This window comes from Sebastes fasciatus, chromosome 21 (assembly GCF_043250625.1).
Source record: "Sebastes fasciatus isolate fSebFas1 chromosome 21, fSebFas1.pri, whole genome shotgun sequence".
In the NCBI taxonomy this organism is placed as follows: Eukaryota; Metazoa; Chordata; class Actinopteri; order Perciformes; family Sebastidae; genus Sebastes; species Sebastes fasciatus.
The window spans coordinates 8,342,477-8,357,140 of record NC_133815.1 but is presented as its reverse complement, the minus strand read 5'-3'; the positions used below and the strand labels follow the sequence as shown (position 1 = coordinate 8,357,140).

General features: G+C 39.9%; 2 protein-coding genes across 4 annotated transcripts; one reads left to right on the top strand and one right to left on the bottom strand.

Annotated features, from left to right (window-relative positions):
- Nucleotides 1-1,789: 1,789 nt before the first annotated feature.
- On the top strand, nt 1,790-6,742 carry tyms (thymidylate synthetase). Of its 2 annotated transcripts, XR_012592098.1 has the most exons (8): nt 1,790-2,113; nt 2,755-2,828; nt 4,085-4,259; nt 5,239-5,340; nt 5,897-6,072; nt 6,165-6,236; nt 6,316-6,542; nt 6,614-6,742. XR_012592098.1 is itself a non-coding variant. In XM_074621308.1 (7 exons), exons 1-7 carry the CDS (start codon nt 1,912-1,914, stop codon nt 6,451-6,453), a joined length of 939 nt encoding a protein of 312 aa, XP_074477409.1. In that variant the 5' UTR covers nt 1,790-1,911; the 3' UTR covers nt 6,454-6,742. The 2 variants fall into 2 exon arrangements, 1 of the variants encoding a protein (XP_074477409.1); XM_074621308.1 differs by having other exon boundaries at nt 6,316-6,742.
- A 646-nt stretch (nt 6,743-7,388) lies between these two features.
- Nucleotides 7,389-14,013, bottom strand: enosf1 (enolase superfamily member 1). Of its 2 annotated transcripts, XM_074621306.1 has the most exons (15): nt 13,870-14,013; nt 13,678-13,780; nt 12,526-12,641; nt 11,217-11,303; nt 11,103-11,129; nt 10,942-11,014; nt 10,813-10,851; nt 10,538-10,620; nt 10,342-10,464; nt 10,128-10,262; nt 9,186-9,227; nt 8,969-9,098; nt 8,629-8,728; nt 8,458-8,539; nt 7,389-7,576 (listed from the first exon to the last, which is right to left on the bottom strand). In XM_074621306.1, the coding sequence occupies exons 1-15, from the start codon at nt 13,948-13,950 to the stop codon at nt 7,484-7,486; spliced, it is 1,314 nt and encodes a 437-aa protein (XP_074477407.1). In that variant the 5' UTR covers nt 13,951-14,013; the 3' UTR covers nt 7,389-7,483. The 2 variants fall into 2 exon arrangements, with proteins under 2 accessions (XP_074477407.1, XP_074477408.1); XM_074621307.1 differs by lacking the exon at nt 11,103-11,129 and having other exon boundaries at nt 11,198-11,303; nt 13,870-14,012.
- Between the last annotated feature and the right edge of the window lie 651 nt (nt 14,014-14,664).

Below are 14,664 nucleotides of genomic sequence, written 5' to 3'. Positions count from 1 at the left end.
AACATATAATCTTTCGTTTCCATATTTAAACATTGTGAAAGGGGTCGTTTTGCATACTTTTACTCAAGTAGAATTTTGAACGCAGGACTTTTACTTGTAACAGAATATTTTTACTGTGTGGTATTGTTACTTTTACTTAAATAAAGGATCTGAGTACTTCTTCCACCACTATTTTTTACTAATATTGTCCAATAATATTGTCCAGTTTTCATTGGTGTGTGTCGAGCTGTCTGCAGCAGGAGGGCAGTGTGTTGATGAGGAGATAAAGCGAGCACTACTCGGGTTGAAGAAGGTGATGGAAACGATGGAGGAAAAAGAGGAGAAGCACAGACACCTCATGGACGCCTTGAGACACAGCAGCGACAAGAAGAAGCTATAAATTGTGTCTCTGCCACAAAATACCATGAAGTCAGTCTGTATTTAAACAGTTTTTTTTTTACAGCACATGTGCAGTGTAGTTAAGAAGTTACATGCCAGTGTTTGTGTGTTATTCTGAAGCCCATGACATATTTTCTGCCTCATAAAGGCAAAGCCACACAGAGAAACCTCAAAGCAGACAGTGAATAATGGATGTGGGAGTGGGGCTAGTTTAGGGAGTCTGGGTGTAGTTTTACTGCAGTCAGGAAAAATGAACTGTCTGTAGATTAATATGTGTTTTTTAATGTCATTTCAAAATAAAAGGCTTTGAGCCAAAGCCCCCAAACCCACATGTTATCCTCTCTGGTTTATTAAGAGGTAATGTATCTGTGACAGGGGTTTTCTGTTTTGGGGTTCCTTCAGGGGGCGATGCAGCTGGTCTGGGAAACGGAGCAGAAACTAGAGGAGGCTGAGAGGCAATGTAGAGATTTAACCAAATCCTCCTTTGAGGGGTGTCAACCGTGTCTTGAAGATACCTGTAAGGCCTTCTATGCCTCAACGTGTCGACGTGGCTTCGCCTCTTTCTCATTCAAGGTTTGACCTCAGCATATTAGTTTATTATAACAGTCTCAGACCTTCAAAATGATAAGAGTTAAAGGGGACATCTGAGATTTACAGAATAAAGTAATAATATTACGAGCAACAATAAAACTATTCACGTTACAAACTAAATATCTAAAATTCCCCATAACTCCTAAAGCAAAAGAAATCCATTTTAAAATATTAAACGGAGTGTATCACCATCCATCCAGGGATTTGTTGCGACAACGATTTGGAATGGAAACCAATAACTGTGTATTTTGTGATGATACTGAAACTACTGATCATTTATTTTTTCATTGTATGGACTTGTCATGGACAATAACAAAAATAACTTTCTGGTGAATAACTTTCTCATTTTTGGAAAATTTTATTTGCACAAATCCAAGTGTATGAAGGTGAAACCTAGGTTACTCATTCTGAGTTTCTTTCTTACATAAAAGCCCTTAAAGTCATGAAAAACAAAAATGCATTGAAACTTCTTAGTATAATAGAAGAATATGAATTACAGGTACAGTCCTTATAGCCCTTAATTTAATTTATTTATTATTTTCATGTATCATTTTAGATATTTTATTTGTTCTTGTTCTGTATGCACCTTGTCCTTTTATTCTAATGCAATGATCCATGAGCCATGTTGTTTGTAAATTTGAATTTGTTTAAAAAAAAAAAAAAAATCCTAAACTCCTTCCACTAGGATCCGTTTCCTTCTTCTGTTCATGGCCGATGACAGAGCCTCTGTCACAGAGGGCTGTCCCTTCAAACTTGAAATAAAGTGGGAATCATCTGTCGTCACCGCGTTCTGGAACGCCCACCAAGCTTCCACCAATGTTGGAGGAATACGTCACTGTGGTCACGTCACTCAAAAAAAGACGCGGGCAAAGGCGCTCAAACAACACAACACATCACACAGTAGCAAAACCTGTCAAACCGTCTACTCTTCTCTCCACAACAATGCCCGCCACTTCAGAGCTGCACATCGGAGAAGGCTGTCCAATGCCGGAGCAGAAGAAGAAGAGCTTCGGTGTTTTGTGTGATGAACGAGGTTACCTGGACCAAGTGGAGTTCATCCTGCAGCACGGCCGAAGGAAGGGAGACAGAACCGGGACAGGAGTCATCTCCCTGTTCGGTGCTCAGGGCAGATACAGCCTCAGAGGTTTGTTAAGTCTTTATTTACTGTAAATATGAATAATACTGGTAACAAACAGGGCTGGAGGAGGAAGAATCCAGGAAGTATTACCACAATGTATAATGCAAAATAAGAATCCTGCATGCAAAATTCAAAATAACTGCAAAATAAGCTAAAAATATAAAAAGTAAAGTTCCGTTTTTCAAAGTGTTACATATACTATTGGATAATAATGACATTTATACACTATTAAAGTGGTTTATTCAATCAAAAGTGCATGTTTTGTTTGTAAAATCTGCAAAGTAAGCTGTCACATACATGTAGTGGAGTAAGAAGTACAATATTTCTGCAATATTTCAGAGCATGAAATGAAAAATACTCAATTAAAAGTAATTCAGTACATGCATGAATGTACAGTACAACAACCCAGGCTGATAAATTGGCTGAAATTAGCTATATATTGGTACAGAAATGCCAAAGATATGTTTTTGATAATTTAAAAACTTTTTAAATTTCCCTTAAATATGTTTGTTTATGTCTGTTTTTATAAAGAAAGTATCTACCAGGCTATTTACAATGTACTGTAATGTATTTCCACCACTAGGAACAACTTGCTGTCTTATGATCTAGTCAGAAATGTTGAATAACCTGTTCCTGTTTACTTGCAGATCAGTTTCCCTTGCTGACAACCAAGAGAGTGTTTTGGAAAGCTGTCCTTGAAGAATTGCTGTGGTTTATTAAGGTTAGGATGATAAAACTATCACCATTTTAAAATGGTCAGTTCACCCAAATTATTTAAAAAATATATATATATATTCTCACTTTCCTCTGGTATCAAGCCATGCAGATTTTTGGGTTTGCTTGCTTAGATTTTGACATATTCACATCTGGAAAAAAAAACCAGTAACATGGCTTTCCAGAAACTCTCCATTACATCAGATGCAGAAATCTCAGAGATGAATATCTCAACACCTGAGCACCTAAACCAGAACATATCTACATGGCTACATACCTGAGAAACTATTTCTTCCTTCAAAGTCACATGCAATTCATACTGTTGTGACGTTAAAAAAAAAAAAGGTAAACAGAGGACGGCACACGGATGTTCAGCCAGGCATATTTAACTTTACACAGAAACATTAAGGATTTAAGATGGTGCATAAAAACACATGCAATCAGACTAATACAAGCATTAGACTGTATTACACACCTGGTTTATTTATCAACCAGTTCTTATCATTTTGCTTAAATTTTGCTTTGAGATTTTCATGTCTTTTATATTATAAAGCAGGATTAAGTGATATATAAATACTGTGAAAGTATCAAAACAATCAATCCACAGATAAATACACACAGCCCGTATTCAGAAACTGGGTTTGAAACAAGCCGTTAGGATTTCTGTCCATTTGTGATCAAATCTACAATATTTAGACCATTTCACAGTTTTAAACGTAAATATACTAAATGTGTCCCAGTTTATTTCCTGTTGCAGTGTATGTGAATGACATCAGCTGACAGGATGTAAACATGGATTTAAGCTGTTGCCTAGCAGCGCAATTCCATTGCAATTTCGTTGAAATGCGCTAAAACGGAGCGTTTCAGACAGAGCGTGAATACAGGTATATTCAGACAGACAGTATGAGGAAAATAATGTGTTTTTTGATCATTAAAGCATGTAAACATGTTCTAGTAGAAACCTAAAATACAAGCATGAACCTGAAAATGAGCATAATATGTCCCCTTTAATGAATTTTGACAAAAAACACAATTGGCGTCGCCAAGGTAACGTGATGTGTCGCCGCAAAGTGCTGTCCCATTCATATTTATACCATTTCAAGCCCTTTTAGCCTCTCACAATCAACCATTTACCAGGTGACGTCAGATAAGTCCCTGCGGGTTCAGGTCTTAGGGCCTTAGGGGGGGGACATCGGGATTGGACCAAGGTGTCAAAAAGCACTGAGTTGGGCTCTGATATTTATTTTTTATTGTGTGTCACAGGGATCAACAAACGCCAAGGAGCTCTCAGCGAAAGGGGTGAAGATTTGGGACGCCAATGGGTCCCGGAACTTCCTGGACAACCTGGGCTTCACAGATCGAGAGGAAGGCGACCTGGGACCCGTGTATGGTTTCCAGTGGAGGCACTTTGGGGCCGAGTACACAAACATGCACGCAGGTACAGTTATAGTAGAGCTACACCCAGTTTACAAAGGGCTTTTTTTAGTTTTCGGTTGCTATATGGTATCTACTCAAGTTTTACAATTACACATTCCCTTTTTAAAGATTTCCACGCATTTCTATTTTCTTTCTTTATCTATTTTTCACATCATGTCCCCACAAATACATTTTCTTTTATCATCTACTTCTGCTTAAATACAATTCGAGGTAACCAAATGTGGATTTGGTTTAATTCGGGCTGCACGGTTATGGCCAAAAAAAATAAATATTTTGATCAATATTGAGTTTATTTGTTACGATTATTCATTCATTTTAGGGACAAAATATTATTTCACTTTTGCATTTAAATATAATATTTGGCTTTCACTTCCATGTTGTGCTACATTCCTGCTAACGTACAAATCTTTGCATGAAAATAATCGTTTAAAATCAGAATCACCTTTATTTTACATACTATTCATACTAAATATGACGTCAAATTAATTTAATAAATTAATTTGTGGTGCGTTCACACGGCATGGTATGTGGATTTTGTGTATGCAAGAAAAGCCCGGATGCATACTTCATTCTGAGTATGCGGTGTGAGCTTACTGCACATACTCAACTGCCCCACAATGCATGTCATACGGGTGCCTTGAGACCGGCTGTCAGTCATTGGTGAGAAAGTAACAGTTTAGATTCCCAATATGTGGTCATTTTACATATTTTTCATTTTATCCAACCTACTTGGAGATTGTCGGAGATGTGAAGTACACTCAAGCGACGGCCCGGCCGTCGCTTGAGTGTACTTCAGTTCTGCTGGTAAAAATCACACTTAGTCGCTCAGTTAGTAGGCAGTATATAAGACTTAAAATAAGGTTCTTATATGGTATTTATTTAAAACTGATCATATCTGGTAGGCATATTGCACAGTAGCAGCTACACACATTACTGTGCCTCAGAACTTAAATGATCCTTTTCATCAATTCCTTCAACAGATTACACAGGACAAGGTGTTGACCAGCTGCAGAAGATCATTGACACCATCAATACGAATCCAGAGGACAGACGGATCATCATGTGTGCTTGGAACCCCAAAGGTGCGTCATATACAAAGTTTAAAGCTACTTGAACAGCGTATTTACAATTACAATTTACGTGCCGCCACCACGAAAACAACTTAGGTTTAGGGAACAAAACTACTTTGTTAGGTTTAGGAAAGTAACGACTTTGATTGAAACGTATTCCTGTTGAACCTGGGAAGTGTCCACCACCTTGATAAAGGATCTTAACTGACTTTCCATCAGCATTCTTTCTGTGATGCCGGCACGTCATTTTATGAGCTAGCGCGCTGTGGCCTTCTTCCTTGCTTTGCTGCCGCCGTTGGTGTCGTTCAGCCACCTCAGCGTTTTGATGACCGCGGGGTTTTTGCGCCGTCTAGTCTGTAATTTGTCATAAGTTTCTCTACTGTCCCAGAATTGTCCCCAGACCTGTAATCCAGTCCCTGTATCTTTGTGTCCCAGGTGCTGTTTTTATTGTCCCCGGGACATCCTTAATTTCGAGCGCTACTTGAACTAATCCTAAACTGCTCTCTTTAAATCTGATCATAGTGATGTTTTATCATTTTAAATCTCGTCTTCTCACATGTTGTTGCAGACCTGCCCCTCATGGCTCTGCCACCCTGCCACACCCTGTGTCAGTTCTACGTGTGCGACGGCGAGCTGTCGTGTCAGCTCTACCAGCGCTCTGGTGATATGGGTCTCGGGGTGCCTTTCAATATCGCCAGCTATGCACTTCTCACCTACATGATCGCACACATCACAGGACTCACGGTAAGAGCACTGTTGTCAAAACTCATCTCGACCGTGTTGTTGTGTGCTCACCTCACCTGCCGTGTTTGAGTTTTTTTACTCTGTCCCTCCAGCCTGGCGACTTTGTTCACACACTGGGAGACGCTCACATCTACGTCAACCACATCGAACCTCTAAAAGTTCAGGTGGGTTATTTAAAGACGGCGTTCTGTCTCCCTGCTCGCTGTCTGATTTCATACTTAACACATGTGTCTGAATTTGCAGCTGCAGAGGGAGATCCGGCCCTTCCCCAAGCTGAAGATCCTGAGGAAAGTGGAGAGCATCGATGATTTCCGTGCAGAGGACTTTGAGATCTGCGATTACAACCCTCATCCCTCCATTAAGATGCAGATGGCTGTGTAAAAATAACAATTTAATGGTGATGGGGGATCAATATGCGGGTGTGGAAAGTGCCTTAGAAAATCTTCAAATTGCTTTAGATTTACTTTATAGTATGTCATTCACTTCCATTTTTAGAAAGACTATATTTTAAAAGTTCAGTTCTCCCAAATCACAAAAAAAGAGGATTAAGTGGGTTAATTTTTTCTTATTTTTGTGAACTGATACTTTAAAGGAGCAATATTTAACACTGCCAGCTAAAGTTTAAAATGGGTACCAGCATTTCGTAAATAAATAATTTATATTTGTGTCAGCTGGATTTGTACAGAATTGTTATTGACCCAACAGGAGCCTTGCAGCAAAACACTATTTCACATTCAGCGTTCCCACATGTCCTGGAAAACAGTTGACTATTTTCTAGTCTTGGAAAACACATGAAAAATGAGAGGAAAAGTCAAATGTCCATTAAAATTATTTCAACATTCTCCTATTTTAGTTGAGAATGAACAACTAGGCTATTTATCAGAGCTCCCTAAAGCAGAAAACATTGTCATCTGAAAGGACTACGTTGTGTTCAGGATCATATTAACGTTGGTGGTTTATGGACGAAAGTATTTTGAATAAGCTGTTGTGGAAACACTGAACACACCCTCAAGTCATGTCACATGGAAGCACATGCAGGTTGGATGACATTCCAGCTTAAGTGGCTGAAACTCTGAATACTGGCGGTTACATTATCCTTCAAATGTAAATATTAGTCACTGCTGGCTGGTAACTGTGGTAGTGTGTAGTGTGGTAGTGATCAATTTGATTTCTGAGCATGTGAGAGATGATTTCATAGATGAGTTATAGCCATAGACTGCACATTAAATCAGACAGGAACATATTAGTGTATGGTCTGTCATACCACACCACCATCACTGGAAATTATCTCTAGTAAAGGTCTGAATTTGACAGTGTCTGCTACACTTGCAGTTTATTAGTGTAAATCATTTTCACTCAACTTAACCCAGTCTGATTATTATACGTCTAAAAAGAGCCTTAGGTAAAATGTTTATTTGTTTGTGATGAGCTTCCACACATCTCCTTCAGGGTACTGGTGTCTCTGCACTGATGCTTCCAGCATCTCACAAGAGTAGCCTGGATCCTGAGAACAATAAGCACAATGTACTCAAAACAAGTGCCTGAAGCAGTGGTGGAAAAGAGGTAACATATTGACATACTTGTAGTTTACTTCAGTATTTCCATTTTCTGCTACTTTAAACTTCTACTCCACTACATCTCAGAGGGAAATAATGTACTTTTTACTTACTTTGCAGATTCAGATTAATTACACAAAATATAATCAACAAATCAATTTTGATGTATTATTATGGATAAAGAAAAGACTATTGATCCACAAGGGGGAATTCACAAAGTGCCCGTCAGTATATATAGTGAAAAATAAGCTCCATCTTTACCAGCTGCAACAATGAAATAATGTACATATTCATGCATCAGTTATTGTAATTCAATAGACCTTTTCAAACTTGACAACATAACTAGCAACGAAATGACAATGAAAAGGTCTGTAAGATAATATACATTATTCTGAAATGGGCCATTCTGCATATTGAGTACTTTTGGTACTTTAAGTATGTTTTGATGCCGATACTTTTACTTTTTTTTAATGCAGGACTTTTACTTGTAATAAAGTACTTCTACTCTGTGGTATTGCTACTTTTACTTAAAGTCCCAGTGAAACGGAAGTTAGAGCGTCTTTAGCTTCTATACTGTGAGTATTACGCAGTGAAACTGGATGTTTGAGCGGTGAACAGTTACAAGAGGGACTTAAATAATATCCTGCATGTTTGATTGGACCGCGAAAAAGAGGCATTTTTCATTTCATCTTGACTTTAAGTAAAAGATTTGAGTACTTCTTTTACTACTGGCCGAAAGAAACAAGTGTGGAAGATGTAACACTTGTTTTTTAAAGTAATGTAAAGATTAATTTTGTCTGTCACAGTTTCCACCTGTCCTTCATCTTACCTTGGGGGGCATGTAGTGGGCGTCATGAATCACCACAGGACTGGTGAAGTGTTCATGCAGGTGATCCACATATTCACACATTCTGGAAATAAAAAAACAAAACAAAGCTGAATATAATTTGCTGATCGGTTACAGTCGAGAACTGGTGACAAAAACAAAACCTGCTCTCACCGGTTATTGAGGCTTCCAGACACACAGATGTAGTCGAACAGAATCAGATGCTGGACGAGCTCACAGAGACCGACTCCTCCAGCATGAGGACAAACAGGCACTGAGGGAAGAGACATAGTAGTGTGTGTATTGTAGCCACGTTTTTCATGCATACAGTATACTACACTTTGGATATCCTAATACTATGGAGCCCCTGAAATGTTGGTAAAAAAATGATATTTTGGACTCGTCTAATAACCCTTTACTCCTTTTTGTCACGTTTGAGTCTCCATAAAAAATGAAGCTTCTTATTATCTCTTTTGGGGCTCCATGTGTAACTCTTGTATGTGTTGAGTTTTACCGTGGAACTTGTGGGCCATCAGCAGCACAGCCAGGTTCTCGTTGACACTGCCCAGCCGACAGCTGTCTATCTGGACAAACTGCAGGGCCGAGGCCTGGAGGAACTGCTTAAACATCACCCTGTTCTGACACTGGAGAGGAAACAGTCACCCAACCATCAACTACATATCAATTCATCAGCCAGTGATATGTATGCTAGAATAAACATGAGCTCTGACCTGCTCTCCTGTTGCCACTCCAATCCCGAGTGGAGCCAAAGCCTGCAACAACAAAGTCAAACATCTTTTATCAGTCTTCAACCGTGTATGGATTACTGAGCGGGCCAACCGGGCCAACCGGGCAGAGGCCCAGTGGCCCGGTACGCAGAGAGACGCAAAACAACTTCAAAGAGATGCAACATGAACAGAAAGAGACACAAAACAACCACAAAGAGATGCAAAACAACCACAAAAAGATGCAAAATGGCCACAAAACAAACACAAAAGAGATGCAAAATGGCCACAAAATAACCACAAAGAGATGCAAAATGGCCACAAAGAGTACAAAGCAACCACAAGGGAATGCAAAGCGACCACAAAGATATGCAAAAGAACAACAAAAAGATGCAAAATTGCCACAAAAAAACCCCAAAGAGATGCAAAATGGCAACAAAGAGTACAAAGCAACCACAAGGGGGTGCAAAACGACCACAAAGAGACACAAAATGGTCACAAAGAGACACAAAACGACCTAAAAAAGATGCAAAATTGCCACAAATAGATGCAAAACAACCACAAAAAGATGCAAAATGGTCACAAAACAACCACAAAGGGATGCAAAATGGCCACAAAGAGTACAAAGCAACCACAAGGGGATGCAAAGCGACACAAAGATATGCAAAACTACCACAAAGAGATACAAAATGATCACAAAGAGACACAAAACAACCTCAAAAAGATTCAAAATTGCCACAAAACGACCTTGAAGAGATGCAAAATGGCCACAAAACGATCACAAATAATTCAAAATTGTTACACAACAACCACAAAAAGATGCAAAATGGCCACAAACATATGCAAAGCCACCATTAAGAGATGCAAAACTGCTACAAAAAGATGCAAAACGACCACAAAGAGATGCAAAATGGCTACAAAGCTGGTGTAATCTAACTTCTCTCTCACCTTGGAGATAGCAGCGTGACCCAGGATGTCATCCGGAGACGTGGGCTCCTCGATCCAAAGAGGTCTGAACTCAGCCAGGCTGGACACCCAGCTGATGGCCTCGGCTACGTCCCATCTCTGGTTGGCATCGATCATCTAGACGCATAAACACTTCAGTACGCTGTCGTTTCCTGATGTAAATACAACGGTGGGATGGGGGGAAAACCAACCTTACCAAAGTGTTACTGGGTCCAATCATTTGCCTTATGAGGCGGCACCTGCGTATGTCATCCTCCAGATCAGCACCGACTTTCACCTTGAATTTGGTCCAACCGCTTTTAAGTGCATCTGTGCAGAGCTTCGGAAACACACACGGTTATTTAAAAAATGACTTGTCCAACCCTGAGAAATGTATTTTGCAGCACAGAGACCTGTTTGAGCAGCTGGTCTGGGTATCCGAGCCATGCGCAGGAGGTGGTGTAGGCAGGGTAACCCTCCTTCAGCATGTGATCCTCTGGGAGGCGAAAGAAGCAGTCCACACAGGTAATAAACACTCGAGGAGAAGTGTGTTTTAATAGAGCAATCGTGGAGTGCAGGGGCCTATTATGCAGGCTAAAAGCACTCCTGTTAGTTTCTAAAGAGGCAATTTCGCTCCGCAACATCCCCATTCAGCCTTGTAATTAATGACTCTTTATAGTGTGCTCACCTCTCTGCTGCTTGGCCTCCTGTGCTTTCACGAGTATGTCTGAATGAGAGAAGACAAGCAGGAAGAGTGTCGCTTTGACTACACTACATGCATACTGGACACATATTATACGTCATAAACCAGTCTCACCTAGAGCCTCCTCCTCTGTCAGCGCATCAGTGATGTACCTGAAGTCAATGCAGGAGACGATCTGCTTAGGATCCTGAATGGACACACATGAGAAGACATGATATTTCCCTCGTGGTCACATCCTGGACATCAATCAAACGTCTAATCTTCCTGTGACTCACCATGTCAACTAACAGCTTCCACAGCGGCTGCGGGAAAATGATGACAACAGAATGTGAGTCATGATACTTGTGAAGGAAATGTTTTCTAATAATGCCTCATCACAGAGTTCCCACCTTGCCCTCTGCCCTCGCCCACAGGTCCCACACAGCATTCAGGACTGCAGCCACAGCCAGGTGGATCACTCCTTTCTCTGGACCCAACTGGTTCAGATGAGAGTTTAAAAAGTCACGTTTGACATCCCCTTCATGAGTTCAACATTACACACAGGCACTGAAATAACACTTAAAGGTGCAGTGTGTAGGATTTAGTGGCATCTAGTGGTGTGGTTGCAGATTGCAACCAACTGAATACTCACTCCTCACTTTCCAAGACTGCAGTAACGTGAGCCGCCGAGTGTAAAACCGTGGTAGCGCCGTTCGCCTCGCTCAGAAGCCATCCTTACCATAATATCCAACACGTTCTCATCCCAACTCGTCACACACCGCCGCTTTGTCACGGCCCTTGGATTCACTTTATTTTCGGCATCAAAACCACTATAGTTGCACTTAAAAACTATATGGTTGGGCTTAAAACTCCTACGTTTGTACAGTGAAAATGACACTGAACGTTGTGAACACGGGACACAAATTAATAGCCGATTGTAACATGACGCACGGGACACGATGAAAGCCTTGTGCTTGTTGGACCGATTCCACCTCCGCTCCTGCCCGCCCGCCATGTGTCTTATCACTCTATAAACTACGTCAGCACACTCCCGGCGCACTTTCTACGAGTGTTTACTGTTGCTGTGAATGGGTTTTGCAATATAGTTAATGGAGCACCCGGTGTGTTTCATACCAGCGCTTAAGGGTGCCGGGTGCGGCGGTACGGAACGCCGACAGCTGTGAGAAAAGCCTCACAAATGAGAACAGGCTGTAATGACACTACTTTAGGAGCAACGGAAGTCAGACGGCGGCTGGCGGTACCATGGTTTTGCACTCTGTGGCTCACGTTACCATAGTTTTACATTCGTGTTGGAGAACTACGGTGGCCTTCAGGTAATGTAAATATGTGAAAGGCTCTCTATGGAGCCAGTGTTTGGTTTGTCCGTAGAAACATGGCGGAGCAACATGGTGGACTCCGTGAAGAGGACCTGCTCCCTATGTAAAAAACGAGCGTTTCAGACAGAGTAAATAAAACCATATTCAGACAGGCTGTATGAGGAAATCCACATTAAAGCATGTAAACTTGCTCTAGTAGAACCATGTATGTTTGTACAAGTATGAACCTGAAAATGAGCATGATAAGGGACCTTTAAAGGAATCCATAAAAAGATTATTAAAAGTTATTCTACAATGAGACAGTTGTTTAGGTTATAAATATGATAAATATCTGTATCTTTTAACACTATATTGTCCAGTGCTTGTGTACCTGTTATCTTACCCATCTCATCTGGCTATCACTGGTCATGAGGCGGTAAAATCCCCTGAAGTCGCTCACAATCTCCTGCAAGGTTTTCCCAACAACCAGTCCAGCCAGAGCCTCCACAGCACACACCACTGAGGAGATACATCAACACACATCAGCCTCTAACAACAGAGGACAGCTCTAGACAGACAAAACTCATTATGCACCATATCTTTTACTGTATTAGTCTTTGAACAGAGGGCACCTGAAATCTGTTGTATTGTGTTTAATAAACTTTACCACAAGATGGCAGTGTACGGTTCAACTTTGCACACAAGAGAGTGAGAAAAGAAATGTTGCCTTCATGTACAGTCAGAATAATGGAAACTTTCTGATACCTAAATGTAACATTTCATGGAGTAGGCTACAGCAGTGGCTCTTTAATCACGTCAAGGACCTCTAAACTGACACTAATTAGACCCTGTCATTGTTTTGCGTTGTTAATTGATTCCAAGAATAAATATATACATACATTTGCATAAAGCAAACATATTTATATTGACAAATCTCCCTTTAAGGTACATTTTGAACAGATAAAAAATGTGCGATTAATTTGCAATCCATCACGATTAACTATGGACAATCATGCGATTATTCGCGATTAAATATTTTAATCGATTGACAGCCCTATTTATTAACTCTCAACCCTGGGGAATAACAAGACACAGCTGTTTTTATGCCAAATGCAGTACCTGTGAGGGTTTCTGGACAATATTTCTCATTGTTTTGTGTTGTTAATTAATTCCAATAATAAATATATACGTACATTTGCATAAAGCAGCATATTTGACCACTTCCATGTTGATAAGAGTATTAAATACTTGACAAATCTCCCTTTAAGGTACATTTTGAATGGATAAAACAAATGTGTGATTAATCATGCGATTAATCGCGATAAAATTTTTTAATCGATTGACAGCCCTAATACATATAAATATAATTAAAAGCCTTTGCTTACATTCACAAATACATGTATTGGAACTTGCAAGAAGTTGTATTTACACTCCAGGAAGTAGAAATTCGGATCTTATTTGGAGCACCTGAACGCAGCAGCAAGTGCAGGTCATGTTATGGAGCTATATATATAGTTTTTTATTTCAGAAGTGCATGTATAAAGTGCAATCTTACCAATCTCTGTGCCATTCCCCAGAGTGAATGTGAGGCCGAAGCCTTGTAACCCGCAGTCCGTGTGGATCACCACATATGCGGCTGAGTAATCTGGGTCTGTGTGCTGCAGGGTGAGAAGTTACACAGTAACTAGAAAGGTCTCTGCAGAATGCAAGCAGAAAAAACATGCACACACTTGCAAAACATCCTCACCATTGCATCAGATCCGTGTTGCTCCAGAGATGTCGGGAATCTCACATCCCTGACTGTCAAATTAATAATTTTGTGCAACATTTTGCAACTTGTCTTGTAATTCAGACACTTCTGAAGTGATCTGCAGAAGTTGAACCCACCCACCTCAGCCTGTCATTGGTTTAATCAGTAACCCTCTTGAATCACTTAAAGGGCCAGTGTGTAATATTTCAGGGGATCTATTTTCAGAAATGGAATATAATATTCATATGTTTTCATTTGTGTATAATCACCTGAAACTTAGAATTGTTGTGTTTTCGTTAGCTTAGAGCAGGGGTCAAGCTGCGGCTCCGGAGCCACATGCGTCTCTTTAGCTGCTCTCCAGTGGCTCCCTGTGGATTTATAAAAATGGAAATGAATAACTGTTTTTTGTTTACATTTTCATTTTTATTTATCATTGTTGTAGATCTATGGTATGACGGGACGACGGAGTATTAGGGCCACATTGAGGACAAATAAATAAATCAGAGATTTCGAGAATAAAGTCAGAAGTTTAAGAGAAAAAAGTCAGAAGTTTACGAGAAAAAAGTCGTAGTATTATGAGAATAAAGTCATAATATTATAAAGTAGTAATCTTACGTGTTATTTCCTTTTTTTCTCGTTAAGTTATGACTTTTTTCTCGTAAAGTTATGACTTTATTCTTGTAATATTACGACTTTTTTTCTCATTAAGTTTTGATTTTATTCTCGTAATATTACAACTTTTTTTCTCTTAAAGTTATGACTTTATTCTGTAAATCTCAGATGTTTTCCCCC